The sequence below is a fragment of the Protopterus annectens genome, chromosome 9.part0, assembly GCF_019279795.1.
Source record: "Protopterus annectens isolate FY-2018-M chromosome 9.part0, PAN1.0, whole genome shotgun sequence".
NCBI classification, from domain to species: Eukaryota; Metazoa; Chordata; order Ceratodontiformes; family Protopteridae; genus Protopterus; species Protopterus annectens.
In genome coordinates, this window is record NC_056743.1 from 573,230,310 (window position 1) to 573,249,206 (window position 18,897).

General features: G+C 42.5%; 1 protein-coding gene across 1 annotated transcript in view; it reads left to right on the top strand.

The window, feature by feature from the left end:
• The window catches only part of LOC122811333 (dihydropyrimidinase-related protein 2-like), a gene marked incomplete in the record, with an annotated part of 957,963 nt that overhangs the window by 784,939 nt on the left and 154,127 nt on the right, over positions 1 to 18,897 (top strand). The window contains 1 exon segment of the mRNA XM_044083105.1: positions 17,864 to 17,984. Coding sequence (XP_043939040.1) covers positions 17,864 to 17,984 — 121 coding nt within the window.

Here is an 18,897-nt window from a genome sequence, read left to right on the forward strand (position 1 = left end):
ATTTTATTTTCAGTTTGATGACTGGGGAAGTCCACTGGGCTCAATGTGCCTGTTTTCAATGGAGGCCCAGGGAGAAAAGCTCCACAAAACATAGCAGACATAGTAACAATTAAACAATTAGTAAAAATTATGTAGTAAAACATAAGCACAGTAGAGTATCAACATAGTATGGTATACGGTATATATTTACATGTAAATACAATTAGAGGTCGATAAGAGTCACCATTATACTGAGGTTTTAAATCTTCTGAGAATGCTATGAAACAAACATTTGTAGGAAAGTAGTAAATATGATTGAACTCCTATTGGGTAAGGTGGAAGATAGTTTATGTATTCATGTATTAGGCAGGATTAGGTAGGTGGGGTGCAAGTGCATTTCCTGTTATTGGAGAGGTAGGAATGGAGCTGGGTTTTGAAGTGATCAAAGTTTTGAGAAATTCTTGGGGAGGAAGAGTGTTCCATTTTTTGGCTAAGGAAAAGGATAGGAGAAGCTGACATGAGGGACGGTTTGGTTTGTATACAAAAATGAGATTTCGGTGAGCACATCTTAGAGTTCTGCAAGGGTTATATAGTGGTAAGATATTAGTTAGTGCAGGGCACTTAGTGGGTTTAAAATTGAGTTTGTGGAGTGTAGTGATTTGGAGGTAGTCCAGGTAGTTGGGGAATTCTAGCCATTGCAGTAGGTGAAGAGGTATGCAGTGGTGGGTAGAGTACTTGGAATTAAACTTTGAGATTTTGTTGTAACAGGATTCTAGTTTAGAGGAGATAGAGGAAGATAGGTTGATTAGTAGAGGGGCACCATACATCAGAGATGGTAGTAAGTAGGTAGTGGCGAGGGTCTGTATTGTGGAAGGGAATAGAAAATGGGAGTTCCTGTACAGCATGCCAAGTTTCTGATGTGTTTTCTTAATGTTTAGCTGAATATGGGTGTCTAATTTGAGATGTTCATCAATAGTGAGCCCAAGAAGTTTAGCAAAAGAAACAACTTCAATAGTGGAGTTGGCATGGCTGATAATGTTGAAGGTTTTGTCAAGAGGGTGAGATTTAGAAGAGAACAGTAGAATTTTAGATTTGTTGGCATTTAGAGAGAGGTGATTTTGAAGCATTTAGTTCTTAGTGGTGGAAAAAGCAGTTTGGGTTTTTGTTTGGAGTACTTGGAGGTTAGAAGCAGAGCAGACTAGAGTTGAGTCGTCTGCATATTGGACTATCTTGGTGTTAGGAATAGCTGTGTTGAAGTCATAAAGATATTAAATAGCATTGGGCCGAGTATAGATCCTTGGGGGAACACCAGTTGGGGTTGGGAGTAAGGTTGAGGTGCCAGTTTTCCATTTTTACGGCCTGAGATGCCATGATCCTCTTGTTCTGAGGTACTAACCATAATGGTAGATGGTTTTGTTTAATGTTTAATTTGTTTTAAGACCCATACCTTTATTTTTCTATTTTTTGTTTTTTTTTTTGTTGGCTTCTGTGATGCGATGTGTGCTGTCTGAGTATGCTATGAAAGTGCTGGCGAATGACAGCTGAGCTTCTCCACTTTAGAAGGATGCAAGAGTGGAGGAGGAGGATTATTTTAAAAGTTAGTACTGGCCTATTTCAGTCCTTGGAGAAATATGGTACTCTTCTTGAAATTTGCATGTTAATTTGACATTTCCTTTTAGGGTCTCTTGGGAGGTAGGTGCTTATCAGTCTGCTGGAGAGTTATGAGAAGGTACTAATATCTGCTCAAAAAGGGGTCTGTTTGCTGTCCTTGCTCCTGTTCTATTAACAGCATACCAGAGTTTGGCTTAACAGCTTTGGGCCAGAATGGGCTTGGAACCTTTTTATATGCTTGTGCTGCTGCCACCTTCAGGCTGTTTGTGGTACTACATCCAGTGGGGAAGTATCAGAAGGCAGTAAGCTTTAAGATGTTCTTCGCGTTTCACTGTTGCAGTCATTACATTTGGGTAATCTGCTGGCAGGTTGCCCTCAGTCGGCCTGAATTCCAAAGTCTTGGGTCCTGTCGGTTGCTGTCTTCTCTTCCATGACATCAGGTCGTCGGGGGGTATAAAACATACAGCTGACGCCATTTTCTTTAGTCTTTCTTGCTGCGCGGTGTCCGAAGCAGAAGCATTTCGCAAGTGCCGGTCGGCCGACTACTGAAATATTCACGTTTGAGTTTCAGAACCGAAGACTTCAAAAAAGCTAAGTACCCTGTTGGGGAAACTTTTTTCTTGCTTTTTACCACTGTCAGAAAAAGTTAATTGTATTACTTGTGGGAAGCAAATACCTCAAGAATTTTCATTTATACTGTATTCCTTGCCTAGGCCCTGACCACAACATGCCTGGCTGTTTTTGTGCTAGATTTAACCAACGCACTATTAAGCGTCTGTATATTTTTGCATCTAAGTATTTTGGAAACAGATTTAACTACCCAGAGATGTCGTCTGATAGCAATCCGACTACCGGAGTACATAAAAAATGCAAAGAAAAGGACAGAGAAAGGCAGACTAGATCCAAAACCGACAACAAAGCTTCTCCTAAGCCAGTCGCCGGTACTCAGTGAGGTGCTTTTGCAGCCCCTGATACCAGCTACCTTTGAGTCGCAGGCCTCTACCAACATCCATGTGAAGTGAGGCATGCCGCAAGATACTGAAGGTATTGGACCGACAGATGTATCTCCGTCAGATGGGTCCAGAGCCGCTGAGCAGGCACTGGCTTCGGAGGGTGTATTCAGACCTCAACATTTTTACATCAAACCGACAAAAGCTGCAAAACCGAAGGCAAAGACACCTACTAAAAAAAACAATGCCTGAACCACATGCACAGGCCTCTATGCCTAAAAAACAGATGATCAAAATGGCTGAAGACCTTATTACCTTGATCAGGGGTACCCATCCCCCTCCAGATAAGAGGCCTAGGCAAGATACTATGAATCTTCAGATCAGGTTTCTATTTCTTCTGATTCCTCTTCTGATCAGGAATTATCTTTACCTCCCTATGAGGATTCTGATGCTGAGGAGTCTATTCCATTTCCATCTCCTCCTGAGGATTATTAGGTTGCTATCTCATACTAGGCTACCATAATTTTGTGGCTTATTTTACTGCTAGCCCTGGTTTCGTAAAACCATACCCTTTAATATCGGGGTTGTTCTGCCCATTATAGTAATCCCTCTCTGTCCAACTGATTTCACAAGTCCATTGTCACTCATTTGGACATTCCATCCATTGCATCTCTTTCTCTGAACAAGGCCAATGGTCTCCTGCCTCAATAATACCGGGATTTTGTTCCTGTAGGGATATACCGGTGCCGTGTCTTATCTCCCCAGCACGAGGGGGTTTGTGTCTCCTTGTCGGTTTTAAGTCTCCGCCTTGTGATGGTGAAGGATCTAGATTTTTTCTAAATCTCTTATAGCATGGCCATCAAGGTTTGTTGTATGGCCACCTATGTTAGGCAAAGGTCACCTCTGAGCAATGATGGCTCAGCTTGGTTAGGGAGTTCACAGAGTTGAACAGAGCTTTGAGATTTTTGAGACTTCCCCATAGGAACTTGAGCTCGAACAGCTGTGCCTCTCTACGGGCTAATGGGGCAAAATGGTCATCATTTGGTCGGGGGAGTATAGGGGCTCAATTGATTTAGATTGAGTTAGATGCTATGACACTCAATGAAGATGGTGTGAATCTCAAGGATCTCTATGGGTTTCCGCATGCTGGGTGTCGAATGACAGACTACTATCAACAACTACTTACCAGGGGTCCTGATAACTTCTTCTGTGCTCAGTGGATTGCCACTCATTTGGTAGCTTTTTCGGTAATTTTTTTTTGAACCAAGGGTATGACTATGCATTTTGGAATTTAACTGGAAGGCTATGGCTCTGGCACCAGTTATCCATTTCTGTGAGACCTTCGAAGGATATATCTGTCAGATGTGTTGTGTTTTATGTTTTCAGTCTACAGTTCACTGCAAACTTTGTCAACCAGTGTCAGCCTGTGTTTGCTTGTACTGCTTGAAAAGTAAAAGTAGATAAAGAGCTGCCCAGGACTGAGCCCTGTGGTACACCACTGTGGTACACCACTTGTGACAGGCTTTGAGTCTGACATGGCGCCAGCAACTCTTCTCTGTTGTCTCTCTCAGCCAGCCAGTTTGCAACCATGTGTTAAGCTTTACATTTATGAGCTGATGAGTGATCAGTGATAGTGGGTGTTTATATGTAGCCTAAGGCAACCGTGGACCGCTGTATGGACTGCCTTTCCCTCATCAATGGCTTTGGTGACTGTTTGAAAAAAAAAAGCAAGCAAGTTTAGCATGATCTGCCTTTGACAAAAAAGCCAAACTGGGATGGATCTCAAAGTCTAATCCCCCCTATGTCTTTATTTATGAGGTCCATTATGATCCTCTCCATGGCTTTGCATAAGGCTTGTCAAGCCAGCGGGGCCATAATAATCGGGTGGAGGGGAGGCACCGCCTTTGTGAAGTGGGACCACAGTTGCAGTGCGCCACTCCCTGGGTACGTATCATTCATTTGGCGACACCTTGCATACTTTGAGGGAGCATTTTCACTGGGAGAGTCAAGACTTCTCAGAATCAAGAGGCTCAGGGATTTCCTCCTTCTCCCTCAGCACAAGTCTCTAGCCATTCCTCCTGTGTTAGAAATTGTGGATGATGTTTTTTTCGGAGTCAAGCCTGACCCCTGACTCTACATCTGGCTCCCAGTAAGCCGGACCGGTATTACAGGGTCCCTGACTCTCATAAATTTTTATTTAGAAACCCTGCTGTTGATCCTGAAACGATCTCACAGGGTCTTAAGGGAGTTAAGGCCTCAACAGCAAAAAACCCTACCCCCTCCGACAGAGATTCCAGGGCGCTGAACAGATGGGGGAAAAAAGGTTTATACATCTGCAACCTTGGCAATCAGGGCCTTAAACTGTCAATTTCATATGCTTAAGTGCCAACAACATGTTATGGGATTGCTGAAACAGAAAATGATTTCAGAATGTGCAGAAAATAAGGAACTGCAGGAATTATTGCATGCAGCTGAACAAGTTGGAAAGCATACTTTGCAATGTGGTTTTGATTCTTTAGAGGCCTCCTGCAGGGCCGCAGTAACTGGATCTGAGATTAGGAAGCATGCCTGGTTAAAGGAATATAGTTTGCCAGATCATGTTAAAGCTAAATTACTAGATGCACCTTTACAGCATGATTCTTTGTTTGGTATTAAGGCAGAAGAGGTTTTAAAGAAAGTGGAAGACAAAGCTAAGTCTATGCAAACTGTTAAAGATTTCTTACAGGTGCAGCCACCTAGATTCATTAGACATTGGCCTACAAAAAATTGGTCCTTTCCTGTGTCAGAGCTCAAAGGGGAAATCCAGACGCCCTAAGGGTTCCAGATACCAGGCTCAAGACTCGTACAGGTCAAAGCAATGGGGCGCATCCACCTCCAAATCTGGGGGAGATAAAGTGCAAACCTACAGAAAGCAATCCCAATGACTTCCCTCTGCCTACACCAAGCACTTATCTTTTGGCAGCACTCATAGGGGGAAAATTAGCACTTTTTGCTCAAAATTGGCAGTTAATAACCCAGGACAACTGGGTACTGAGCATCGTATCACAGGGATACAGATTCCATTTCCACACTCTGCCAATGACAAATGGTTGGCCAGACCTGCCAAAAAAACAATGGGCAGAGGCAACGAAACAGGTTACATCCCTCATGGATATGGGGGCCATTCAGATAGTACCAGAACAGGAAAAAGGACAAGGTTTTTACTCGACTGTTCTTGGTACCCAGAAAGGACAGGGTCTGGCAGCCAATACTGGATTTATCGATTTTGAACACATACCTGGACATTCCAAAATTTAAAATGCTCACTTTGCAACAGCTTCTGCCCATGCTGGGCAAGAATGCTTGGCTGGTGACTTTAGACTTAAGAGGCATATCTGCATGTCCTAATAAGACAGTCGTGCAGAAGATAACTCAGATTCAAGGCTGGGTTAATGTATTACCGATTCTCTGCACTGCCCTTTGGCTTATCTACTGCGCCCAGGGTCTTACAAAAGTGCCTGGCACCAGTAATTTCATTTTGCAGACAAAGAAGTATTCAAATATATCCTTACTTGGATGACTGTCTCATTCAAGCAGAGAACAAGGACATTCTTCTATGACACCTGGCCTTTGTGAAAAGGCTTCTAGCATGCCTAGGGTACACAATAAACAAAAAGAAATCACAACTGATACCCTCTCAAAGGATAACATTCCTGGGTGCAAGCTTGTATACAACTGCCCAGATGGCTTTCCTCAAGCCAGACAAACAAAGGCAACTGACTACTTACTTCAAACTGATGGCAACAAAAACCCAGTCTTCTGCAAGACAAATTCTGCAGGCTCTGGGCTTCATGGCATCCTGCATCCTACTAATTCTATGTGCAAGACTGCGTATGAGGAAACTTCAATTGTACCTAAAATGTTTATGGAGCCAGCATTCACACAGTCTGGAAACCATGATTCCTCTCATCCCCTGCCTGCAACAGGAGTTTCTATGGTGGGCTAAGGCCTGTCACCAAAACATGGGACGGCCCTTCACTCTACCCCCTGCCAGCCAAACCCTAACAGACGCATCAGATTACGCCTGGGGGGCCCACATGGCAGGAAGATGCATTCAGAGCATATGGGCACCAAATCAAATGCATCTACATATCAACCAGAAAAAGATGCTAGCCATTCAGAATGCTGTAACAACATTCAAGGACTTACTTCATCCAGGTCAACTACTGAAAAAGATGGACAACACCACAGTCATGTGGTATATAAACAAGCAAGGGGGCACACACACATTGCCCCCTTTGCATATTAGCCATGGCACTGTGGGACACAGCTTTGACCTTCCAGATAGATCTTCAAGCTCAATTCCCGCCTGGAAAACAGAACACTCTGGCAGATGATTTAAGCAGAAACCTTTTGGATCCTCACAAGTGGAAACTAAATCCACAAGTATTCAGCATGATAACAGAGAAATGGGGGAGCCCAGACATAAATCTATTTGCCTCTCCTCACAATTATCAACTGAAAAGATTCTGCACAAGGACTTATCACAGACAAGCATGGAAAGTGGATGGCCCTATCTTTCAGTTGGAAAAACCTGTCAGTCTACGCCTTTCCTCCTCTGCCTCTTCTACCCAAGGTCCTCCTTAAAGTCAGACAAGAGAAGCCAAAGATATTAATTGCCCCGGACTGGCCCTGCCAATACTGGTACCCAGTCCTAAGGAACTTGTCTCAATACCCAGCTTGGACCTCGCCTCAAAAGACCACAGCTACTGTCCCAGCAAAACAATCAGATCCTGCACAACCAACTACAGACACTGAACCTGGTAGCATGGCTAATCATGTAATCATACCAACGACACCTCTCAGTAAAGCTGTGATGGATGTCATTTTGGAAGCCGGAAGGCCTAGTACTAGAAAATCTTATGCTGACAAATGGAAGAGATTTTGTGCTTGAAATCAAGCACAAGGAACTGATACAGCAGAACCCACATATTCCTCGGATATTACAATACTTAACTGAGATGCTTGACAAAGGCCCATCTTTCTCATCAATCAAAATCCATGCCTCTGCCATTTCGACTCATTACAATACAGAGCCACCAATCTTTTCTCATCCTTTACTAAAGCAGTATCTTAGAGGAGCCAAAAACCTAAGGCCTCCTAGAAGATCACCATTACCTGCATAGGACCTCAATTATGTGTTGGAAAAGCTCACCCTGCCTCCATTTGAACCAGCTGCTACCGCTGATATAACATTCTTATCATGGAAGACAGCCCTGCTACTAGCAATTACTTCAGCAAGAAGGGTTTCAGAGCTGCAGGCCCTCATGGCTGTAGAGCCTTTTATCATTTTTTACCCAGACAGGCAGTCACTGAGGATAAATCCTACTTTTATGCCTAAGGTGGTTTCCAGTGTGGCTCTTAACCAAACAATTAATCTGACAACTTTTTATCCAAATCCACAGAACAAATGGGAGAGAATTATGCATTCCCTGGACGTACACAGACAGTTAAGATTCTACTTGAGCAGGACAAAAGCTCTAAGAAAAACGTGAGCAATTACTAGTGTCATATGCTGCAGGATCAGAAGGAAAGGCTATCTCAAAGCAGACCATTTCAAAGTGGATAAGCCATTGCATCCTTTTCTGCTACTCCCACCATGGTAAACCTGTGCCCAAGGGCATTAGGTCTCATTCCACCTGAGCTGCAGCTACTTCGGTAGCCTTTCTCGGAGGAGTACCAACCAAAGACATTCTAGAGGCTGCTACTTGGACTTCTGTTAACACTTTTACAAAGCATTACCATTTGCCTCTCTACTCTAAGTCCAGGGCAGGCTTTGCCACTGCAGTGCTGCAGGGCCTTATAGTCACACCTAATGCTATTTAGCTCCAGCCTCCCAACCATAGCTTTGGGATTCTACCCAAATGTAATGACTGCAACAGTGAAACACGAAGAACATAGTACAGTTGTGTACACTTACCATAAATGTAGATGTTCAAGTGTATTCACTGTTGCAGTCCAGGTTACCCTCCCGCCATCCCCCTGTCATTCTACAGTTTATCTTTCCTTCTCTATCTTCTATAGCCTATGTGGTGTATTTGCTTGTAGATGAAGGTAAAGTTTATATTGATGCATATATATATAGATATTTATATATAATATTGCTACCTTTTTGGGGGCAAGGAAAACTAAAGAAAATGGCATCGGCTGCATGTTTTATACCGCTGACGACCTGACGTCATGGAAGAGAAGACAGCAACCGATGCAGGACCCAAGACTTTGGAATTCAGGCCGACTGATGGCAACCTGCCAGCAGATTACCCAAATGTAATGACTGCAACAGTGAATACACTCTAACATCTACATTTATGTAAGTGTACACATCTACTTTCTGCATGGTACTAGGCAGATGGAAGACAGGGGCAAACCTAAAAGTAAGTAATGAGTACGCTGAAAAAAATCTGCGTTAGTTAGTCTGTTGTAAGAAAAGAAATCAAGTACATTTCTGAGCTGTTAATGAGCAGATTCCCAAGGATACAGAGTTTGATTATTGCTTCTTCCCTGATTTGCCTACTGTGTGACACTGTACTATACTGGTCAACCTCTTAAAGCTAGAAATCTGGACAAAGCCTAAAATAAAGGAGACGAGGACCAAAAATAGGGACAGACTTTAAATATTGCTCTTAACTTACAAAGTTGCTAGAATAACAGGTTTTGTGTTGGCATGCATTTTCTGAAGGATATCCCAGACAGTATCCTAGGATGCCTTCTAAGTAGCATGAAACATGACCTGTCAGGGCCTCTGGAATTACTATTTAACTGTAGCCTCCAAACAGGCTTTCTGCCTCATGAATGGAGAAAGGCAACAGTCATCCCTCTGCACAAAGGTGGGCCATCTACAGACCCACAAGTCTCACTAGTCTTGTATGTAAAGCCATGGAAAGAACTATAGAGATGGTCAACAGAGATATAGTAAACCTCCAGACACTGGACCCAAACCAGTTTGGTTTCATAAAGGGCAGATCATGCCTACTCAACCTAGTGGGCAGGTCACCAAAGCAATGGATGATGGCAAAATCGTTCACACTACCTATGACATAATACCCCACTCGGGCATTGTTGACAAACTCAAGAGGTTAGGTATAAACCCGTATGTCACCCGGTAGATAGACAAATGGCTCAGACAGGACCCAGGAAGTTAGAATTGGGGAGTCCTCTACAAGAGGCCAGTCACAAGTGAAGTCCCTCAGGGATCAGTCCTTGGACCGCTCAAAAGTCAAGGCCAATGTCAGTGGTCTCTGGCTGACTGATTTTGCAGATGGTTGCAAATTAGAAGCTGTCATTGAATCTCCCACTGACACAAATGTTCTCTAGGAGGGGCTGACAGACAGACAACTGGTGTCAGAGTCATGGACTAAAACTAAATGCCAAGAAATGCATAATAGTATCCTGTGGGAAGTCATCTGTCCCTTGTAACCATCATATTGACAACACACCCCTTAGAGTTGACTTAGTAGTCAGGGACTTGGGGATACACATGGATAGTAATCTAGCCTTTGATCATCACGTGTCTACAGTGGTGAGGAAGTCATTCTATGTTGGGCAACTTTTAAACAAAGGTATGGCATCCAAGTCCAAGGCTGTCATTGTTTCACTGTACTCAGCATTCATAAGACATATTGAGTACAATGCCCCCTTTGGTATGGTATGTATCCAAGCATCAAACAACTGGAATGTCCACAGAGGTATCTCCACTAAAAGAATACAGGGCATAAGTAATATGTCCTATGCAGACCGCATCAAGGCGCTATCCCTGTATTCTGCTTCCTACAGGCTTTTGAGGGGAGATCAATGCCTGGTAATACAGGGCATTGTCAGACCCCACCCTGATGGACCTCCTGCATATCCACAAAATAAACAGTACCAGAATTACCCATTCTAAAGACTTAAACCTTGCCTGTGATATACATAGGACCTGCTGGAGAGAGAGGTATGTATCATAGATTACCCCGTCTATGGAACAGGCTCCCCATCCATGTGAAGCAGAGTTCCTCCCTAATCCAATTCAAGTGCAACTTGGACAATTGGATGGGAAACTGGAAATTCATCCCTGGGAATGGCCTGGACACTTATTGTGGGGACTAGTGTTTTGGTGTATTAGCAGGCTTGGAGGGGCATTGGTGCCCATGCTTGAAATATTTGTATGTAGTGACTTCAGTCCTCAGTGATTTGTTTGAAAACCACAAGTTTTATGAAGAATGGATCAAACATAGAAAGTGAAAATCTGGACATTTGAAAATTATGCATTGTGCATGTCAGTTAATCAGATGGTGCTTCAAGGTTACCCCTGAAAAGGGGCAGTTTGTCAAGTGGGCTTTACCCAGTTAGCAGATAGGTAAAATACAGTGAGCATGTGTAGATACATTGTAGACTTCCCAACTACACAGCCCCGACTCAGTAAAGTTACTTACAAAAGAGTCTGCATCTTGGTGCACATTTGAGGAACTGCTCAACTCTTTGGGACTTGAACCATGCGACTATGACAGGCTCACCCATCTGCTGCTTTTTTCAGCTAGTTGCTATTTCTGAAGTCTGCTTGTTAAACAGCTATTTTCTTAACCTCCTAGAGCTGCAGGCTGTTAACTTTGAGAATCCTGTATGGTGGTTTATAAACATTGGTTGGATGTTGTAACTAATCCTGTTTGCTTCTGAACTATGTGATCCTCTTGCTGTTTTTATTAAGAGGTAGAAACCTGTAGTGAGGATGGCCGCAGTGGTGTAGCGGTTAGTGTTGCCACCTCACAGCAAAAGAGGTTCTCTGATTTGATCCTCGGCTGGGGTGCTTTCTGTGTGGGGAGTCTGCATGGTCTTCCCTGTGGTCGCGTGAGTTTCCTCTGGGTGCTCCGGTTTCCTCCCACATCCTAAAAGACGTGCTGTAGGTGGATTGGATACTCTAAATTGGCCCTAGGTGTGAGTGCGTGCATGTGTGTGCCTTCTGTGGAAGGTTGGGCACCGGGCTGGCAACTCAACACTATAAAAACTCCACTGCCAATCACGAGCAGACAGGTGATCCGCTGTAGCGACCCCTAACCGGGAAAAGCCAAAAGATGAAGAAATTTGTAGCGAGAATCCATTGTACCATTGACCTACACAGCCAGCGTTTTACTACCAAAAGTACCTGAGTCTAGAAGGGCAGTACTACTGTTTTGTTTCATTTTCAACTGTGTAATGAGGACCTTGCTGAAGCTAAGCAAACCTTCTCCAAGTAGTTTGGTAATTATCGTTTACCAACAGGTGTGTAACCATATGTAAAGTCAGTTCATAAGTGAGTCATTATTATTCTTTGCCATCCTCCTATGTTTAGATGACCTCTCCATCCAGCATGTGTGGCTGATTTTCACACAAGTAGAGAAACTTTATAGGTTTAGATTTTATTTCCATCTTTCAGATAAAGGGGTTGAACCAGGGGAGTGCAGGGGAAAAGTGCACCTTCCCACCTTTGCATGTGATGTTATAACCTGCATTGGAAGGTGGTGGCATAGAATTCAACATGCTTTTAATTGTGGGAGCTGACAGTTTTGCTAAACTTGTGATATTGGGTGAAATCACTCCTTAGTCTGCTGTGTATGAAAACCTAAAGTCTGTAAAATGTGATTATAGCTGTAAAGTTAGTTTATTAAAATTGTGCCACTGTCATACCAGGCTCTAGTCTTCTGGTATGTGTATGTATGATGTGGTAAGAGAAAGCTCACTTTAAGGAGAGTGATACAAGAGTGTCTGTAAATAATTGGCACTAACATTAAGTGTTAGCTGTTTCAAAGTGCAAATCAGATAAAGCACTTTGAAGAAAAATAGCATGCAGGGCAAGTGAAGGACTTTATAAGTAGCTGTTCTCATTCCCAGTTTAGTAATTATATTGTCCTCAGTTCTGCTTTGTAAATATTGTAAAATGCTCTACCACAGTAAAGAAATTCAGAATCTCAAACACTCTGCATAACAGGCATACAGCATTGATATCTCATTTGTATTTTTTGGAATCGATATGTAGATAAGTTGGTGGTGTTTGCTTAATTGGTAACATTGGTGTGGTTAGGTTAGCAAATCGGTCTTGGACCCCCATAAGTCATGACCCAGAATGGTATTTGTAGTGAAGAGATGTATGCGTAGAACATCAAGGAGGTTCCCATATCGTTGTCAACCAGTGCTGTGAGATCTTTAAAATTCATTAACTACTGCCAGGTCACGCGAATGAATCCCATTTTAATGTTTGAAAGGAGCAGTTTGGGAACGCAGTTCACACCACCACTCTGCTATGCTACACTGTAGTGTCATTGTTGTAATGTGAATGCAGGTGTCTGTGGTGGGGAAATGACAATGTAGCCTTCTGATCATTCAGTTGCAGTTGCAAATGTGATCTGCTGAGCTGCAGATATTAGGGTTAAAGAGGCTTTTCCTGTTTTTTGATTACTGATTACAAAAATAATACTTTCCTGATGTGGCTGCTGGGCATTTGGTTGGTTCATTTCTCTTTATCTGCTGTGGCGACCCCCTAACCGGGAAAAGCCAAAAGATATTTATTTTTTGTTGTTTGACTGAAGATTATGGCATTGGTTAGATTCCAAAGTGTCCACTACTTTTGTCAGTGGATCTTTAGATGGTATCTCAATCAGAATGCTGGGGTTTAGTCTTTCAAATTGATTAAATGTGCATCTGTTGCTATTTTTGTTGCTTTATACTAGATTTTGAAGGGTATATTGAGTTGTAAGTGAACTATTCATCTGAGTGATTAGTCATAGATTCCTACAGCATTTGTACACCAACTGTGGAAGTGTTAAGTTAGTCTTTTATTCACCACAGTGCTTCTGTATTGCTACTTTGCATAGGTTTTTGAATCAAGTTCTGCATCCAAAAAATAAAATGAGTGCCACATGATACACTATAGCATGTAGTACTGCATGCTAATATTATATAGGGTCTAATCATCTTGAGTTTGCCATGTAAAATAAAAGCTGGGATATAAAGCCCCTCACAGTGTGTATGGAGATGTTCATCATCTTTCTAGGCCTGCCTCCTTATCAGAGAGAACATTCTGATGCTGAAGAACAGTCTCAGTCCATTCCTGTTTTGGAGGTTTTGAGTTCCTAATTCTCATCAGTTCCTCAATCTAGATCACTAGATGCCAGTTTAATATGATTAAATATCAGCAATTTCTGTTATCACCAAGTGGGCAAGCACACCTTACAATGTGTGGATATGATGGGCTGGGCCTCAGCAGATCAGCCGCCACTGGAGCAGTCATGCATGGCTAAGGGAACAAAATCTTCCAGATCAGGTGAAAGCAAAATTCTAGATGCACCGTTACATAAGGATGTTCTTTTGGTGGTAATGCTGAGGATATTTTACGTCTATGCAAACTGTCAAAGCTTTCTTACAGGTTCAGCCACCAAGGTTCAGCAGGCAAACTGGTCCTTTCCAACCACTGACAAAGCCCAAAGGATCCTACAGAGGCAGACAATGGCAATCACCAACACCAAGAAGTGGGCAGTACAGAAAGCAAACTCAACTCTCCCTCATTTCCATGCCAAGAATTCAACTGGGAGAAACTGGCACTATTTGCAATTGGCATATTGTCACAACAGACAAATGGATTCTGGACATAATAAACAGAGGCTACAAATTTCATTTCCACACTCTTCCAAAAATGAGAGGCATGCCAAACCTACCACAAAATCAAAGGTAGAGGGCACACTACAAATTGCAAAGCTCCTAAACATGAGGGCTATACAAAAGATACCAACAAGCACAAGGTTTTTATATTCAAGCTTTTTCTGGTGCCAAGAAAAGACCCATTCTGGACTTATCCATTCTCAACATCATTCTTTGCCAAAATTCAATTCAAGAGAATTACACATTAGCAACTCTCCCATGCTGGGCAGGGGGTTTGGCTTGGCCAACATTGGACTCAAGGGAGGCATACCTGCATGTCCCAATCAGACAAAGTTGCAGAAGATACCTCAGATTTCTTGCAGGTTCAAATCACTATCAATTCTCTGCATTGCGTATTCACCAAGTGCCTGGCATCAGTGATTGCATACTGCAGGCGTCAAGGGATACAGCATTCAAACATCTGGCATAGGGATACACCATCAACAAAGGAGAAATCAAAACTAACACCCTCTCAGAAAACAACTATCTCATTACTTCAAAATGCTTGCAAAAGTTCCAGGCTTACTGCAAGGAAAATCCTGCAGGCTCTTGGATTCATGGCATCTTGCATTCTTCTAATCCCATGTGCAAAGCTGCACAATGGTACCTAAAAATCTATGGGTCTCAACAGTCACAGCTTAGAAGTGGGAGATTAATAATTCCCTGTCTACAAAAGGAATCATGGTGTGGGCCAAACATGCCAAGTAAAACAAAGGCCCACCTTCACATCAATCAAAAGAAATGCTGGCATAAATAAATTAATTTCATTCGTTCAGAGAATTCCTGCATCCAGGACAGCTGCTCATAAGAACAGACAACACCACAGTAATGTGGTACATAAACAAACAAGGAGGGACTCATTCATACCCCTTGTGCAGATTAACCATGACTCTTTGGAATCTAGCTCTGGAAAGACAAATAGAACTCCAGGCTCAGTACCTACCAGGAATGAAAAACACACTGGCAGACACTCTGAGCAGGACTGGCCTGGACCCTCACGAATGGAAGCTACATCCACACGTATTCACAGAGATTGTTCAAGGGAAGGCCATCATCAATTAAGCTCAGGACCTTCCGGCTTGGAAAGTGCGCCCTTTCATTCACATGGACAACTTGGACAGTTTATGCATTCCCACCACTACCTCTGCTGCCCAAGGTGCTTTGAACAGACAAGCCAAGGATGATACTGATTGGTCCAGATTGGCGAGACAACATTGGTATCCACTACACTCCTCCGTGGCCCCTGCCTCTAACACTTACTGCTCTGCTGAGACAATTTCCAAAGAACACAAAACTCTTCACAAAAAACTCTCAGCTCTAGTCTGCATGAAAATCCTTAACTTCACATCAGGCACTACTCTCCAAAGAAGTGCAGGATGTCATTTTGGAGAGAGGAAGACCATCTCTAAGAAAAAAGCACTCTGCAAAAAATGGCGGGTTTTGCTGTTGGAATGAAGACAGGATCCTAGAAAATTAAACCTGCCTCAGATTTTACAGTACCTAACTGAACTTTTGAGCAAGGGACTTTCCTTTTCCTCAATCAAGATACATGCCTCAGCAATATCTGCAGAATTCAATATGGATCCTCCTTTATTCTCACACCTACTGCGACAGTTCCTCAGAGGGCTAAGAACATAAGGCCTCCAAGGAAACAACCAGTACCAGCTTGGGACCTTAACTATGTACTGAAAAAATTGACATTGCCCTCCTTTGAACCAGCTGCTTCAGCAGAATTACAATATTTGTCCTGGAAAACAGCTTTCTCCTCCTGCCATCACTTCAGCTCAGAGGGTATCTGAGTTACAGGCCCTCATGGCGGTGCAGCCATTCCTCATATTCCATCAGGACAGGGTTTCCCTGCGTACTAACCCCTCCTTTATGCCTAAAGTAGTATCTAGGGTAGCCCTAAACCAGGCCATCCACCTTCCTACCTTCTACTCTAATCCTCAAAACAAAGGGAGAGGCTGCTTCATTCTTTAGATATCCATAGGCAGCTACGTTACTACTTGGACAGAACCAAGTCATTCAGAAAATCAGATCAACTCCTAGTTTCCTATGCTGGGGGGGTCAGGGAAACCTGTAACTAAACAGACCATTTCCAAGTGGATTGGTCACTGTATCCTACTGGTATCAGATCACACTCCACTAGGGCCACAGCCACCTCCTCAGAGGAGTGCCTACTAAAGATATCTTGAGGCAGCCACTTGGAGTTCTGTACATACCTTCACAAAGCATTACCATCTGCCTTTATACTCCAGAACTAGAGCAGGCTTTGCCACTGCAGTTTTGCAGGGCATTCTAGCTCAACCCAGTTCCGTATAGTACCTACCACCCTATACATAGCTTTGGGATTCTAAATTACTGCAGCTGTAATGCACGATGAACATAGTACAGTTTTGTACCTACCATAAATGTAGATGTTGGGCTATTACAGCACCCTCCTTCCCCTCTTGGTAAGACCTTGGGGTTGAATACCTATTCCTACCTGCTGACTGGCTTATCCTACTATGTTTTATTTGGTTACTTTTCTGTATTACACTAATTTATGTATTGCCTTCCTTTCGCTGGCACCTGACATCTGGGGCAAGAAAGACTGAAGAAGATGGCGTCGGCTGTGTCTTTTATACTCTAGCCTTCCTGAAAACCCATATGTAATTACTGCAGCTGTAATAGCCCTCGAACATCTACATTTATGGTAGGTACAAAACTGTACTTTTGGCTTTCCCCCACTTAAAAGTAATGGCTTGAGGGGTTTTTTTTGCCTACTTAACTCTTTGTCTATCCTTTTAACCAATCCAGTCCCTTGCCAATTTTGCATGTCACTGTCACTAATCTTGGAGTGCCGTTATTGTTACTGATGTGGGGTAATAGGGCCCATACCAGAGCAGTCACATCCATGAGGGGGTTACCTTTCATCCTCAAGTCACTTGGATACATTCCATACACTGACATGCATCTTGTGGTATCCTGTTACATTTGGACTGTGTTGCTCTAGTGCGTAGTGTTTTCTCCAAAGTTTCTGTCTGGGAGTCCACCATGATGCAGGCATCCGCACAGTATGGGAAGGGAGAGCTGATGTCTGGGTACTGTGACCCACTGAGCTCCTCTGTCATCTTCTCTGACTAGTTATAAGTGCTGTGATCATGGCTCAATTACTCTGTGACAGAGTTGGCATTTCTTCCATATTTATTACTATTTTGTTTCAGCACTAATTACCACAGCACTTCAATATAAACCTAGAATAACGTTTAGCCTTAAACCAGAGTAATACATGCAGAAACGTATTGTATTGATGGTACATATATGACCTGGATATTTGTTGCACAAAAGTTAAGCAAAGCTTGGGCAGTTATTTTTACTTTCAAGTTTGCTAGATGTTTGCTTGGAAAACCATTTCTAATACAGTTTAATTTTTTACTAGTGAAAATGGAAAATTTTGTGCATTTTAAATGAAGTTGGGAAACTGTAGTTTGCATATGTTATGTTTATGCATGTCAACTTGTCCTATGTTTTAAGTTTTACTGAATTTGGTAGTTGCCAAGACAACTGTAAGAAATGATTGTGACCATATTGTGTTATGGTTCATCAGACACTGACCGTATAACTGACATTTCTCCTTTGGGCTGTTGCATTGCTAGGTAGAGGCTGAAGCAGTGAACCGTTCCATAACCATTGCCAACCAAACCAACTGCCCACTGTATATCACTAAAGTGATGAGTAAGTCGTCAGCTGATGTCATCGCCCAGGCCCGGAAAAAGGGTAAGTCTGTCTGCTCATTTCCAGAGATGGCTAAAAAGGGTAGCTAGAAGTTCAGAAAATTTAAAACCAGAACATTGTGTCAAAGCAAAGGATGTAAATAAGCTGAAGGGGGTGCTCACCTTCTAGGTAAAGCCTTCCAGAAATATGCAAGTAATGTTGGTGGCTTTCTGATCTGGTTTCATGAAGAAACGTGTGTGCGTGTGGAACTTTTATGTAAGTGACATGCGATACCTGCTAAGAAACCCACCAATTGGCTGCAGTAGCACAAATGTGAACTATTCATTTTTTCTGCTAATCGGTCTTTCTTGCCTTGATTTGCACATTTAAGTAATGTCATTGTCTATTACTACCGTCAGAATTTGTTTGCACAGTGACCAGTGTGTCTACATTCTAATTTGACATGTACGGTTCAGTTTCATTTTGGTATGTATACATTCATGTAATAGTAAGCCCATATGCGTTTCAACTTGCATATGTCCCCCTGGATTTCAACTTTTCTTTTGTTGTAGAAATTGCCAAATAGTGATTTCAGAGTCGGTCCAAATGTTTTTAGTTAACCTTCCATAATGAGAGCTTCATTTCATGTAACATTTTGTTGTAGTTACTCCTAATGGGAAATAATTTTAACAACTTGATGTGGATATGGGTGATTAAATTGTCAGATATTAGAAAATGTGTTTATTCTAATTAACAGAGTTGAACCCAGCTTTTGAGAGCCACAGTGTCTAAAATTATTTTCCACTCTTTACTCAACCTATTGTAATCTGCAGAATGTTTTTGAACATTTCTGCAAAAAAGATTATGAAGGTATTTCATTGTGTTGTATTTTAACTCTTCTTGACACATCCACTTGGCATATATAGTGTTCTCTGTACATATGTGCAATGCATATACTTAGTCTGGTAAACATTTA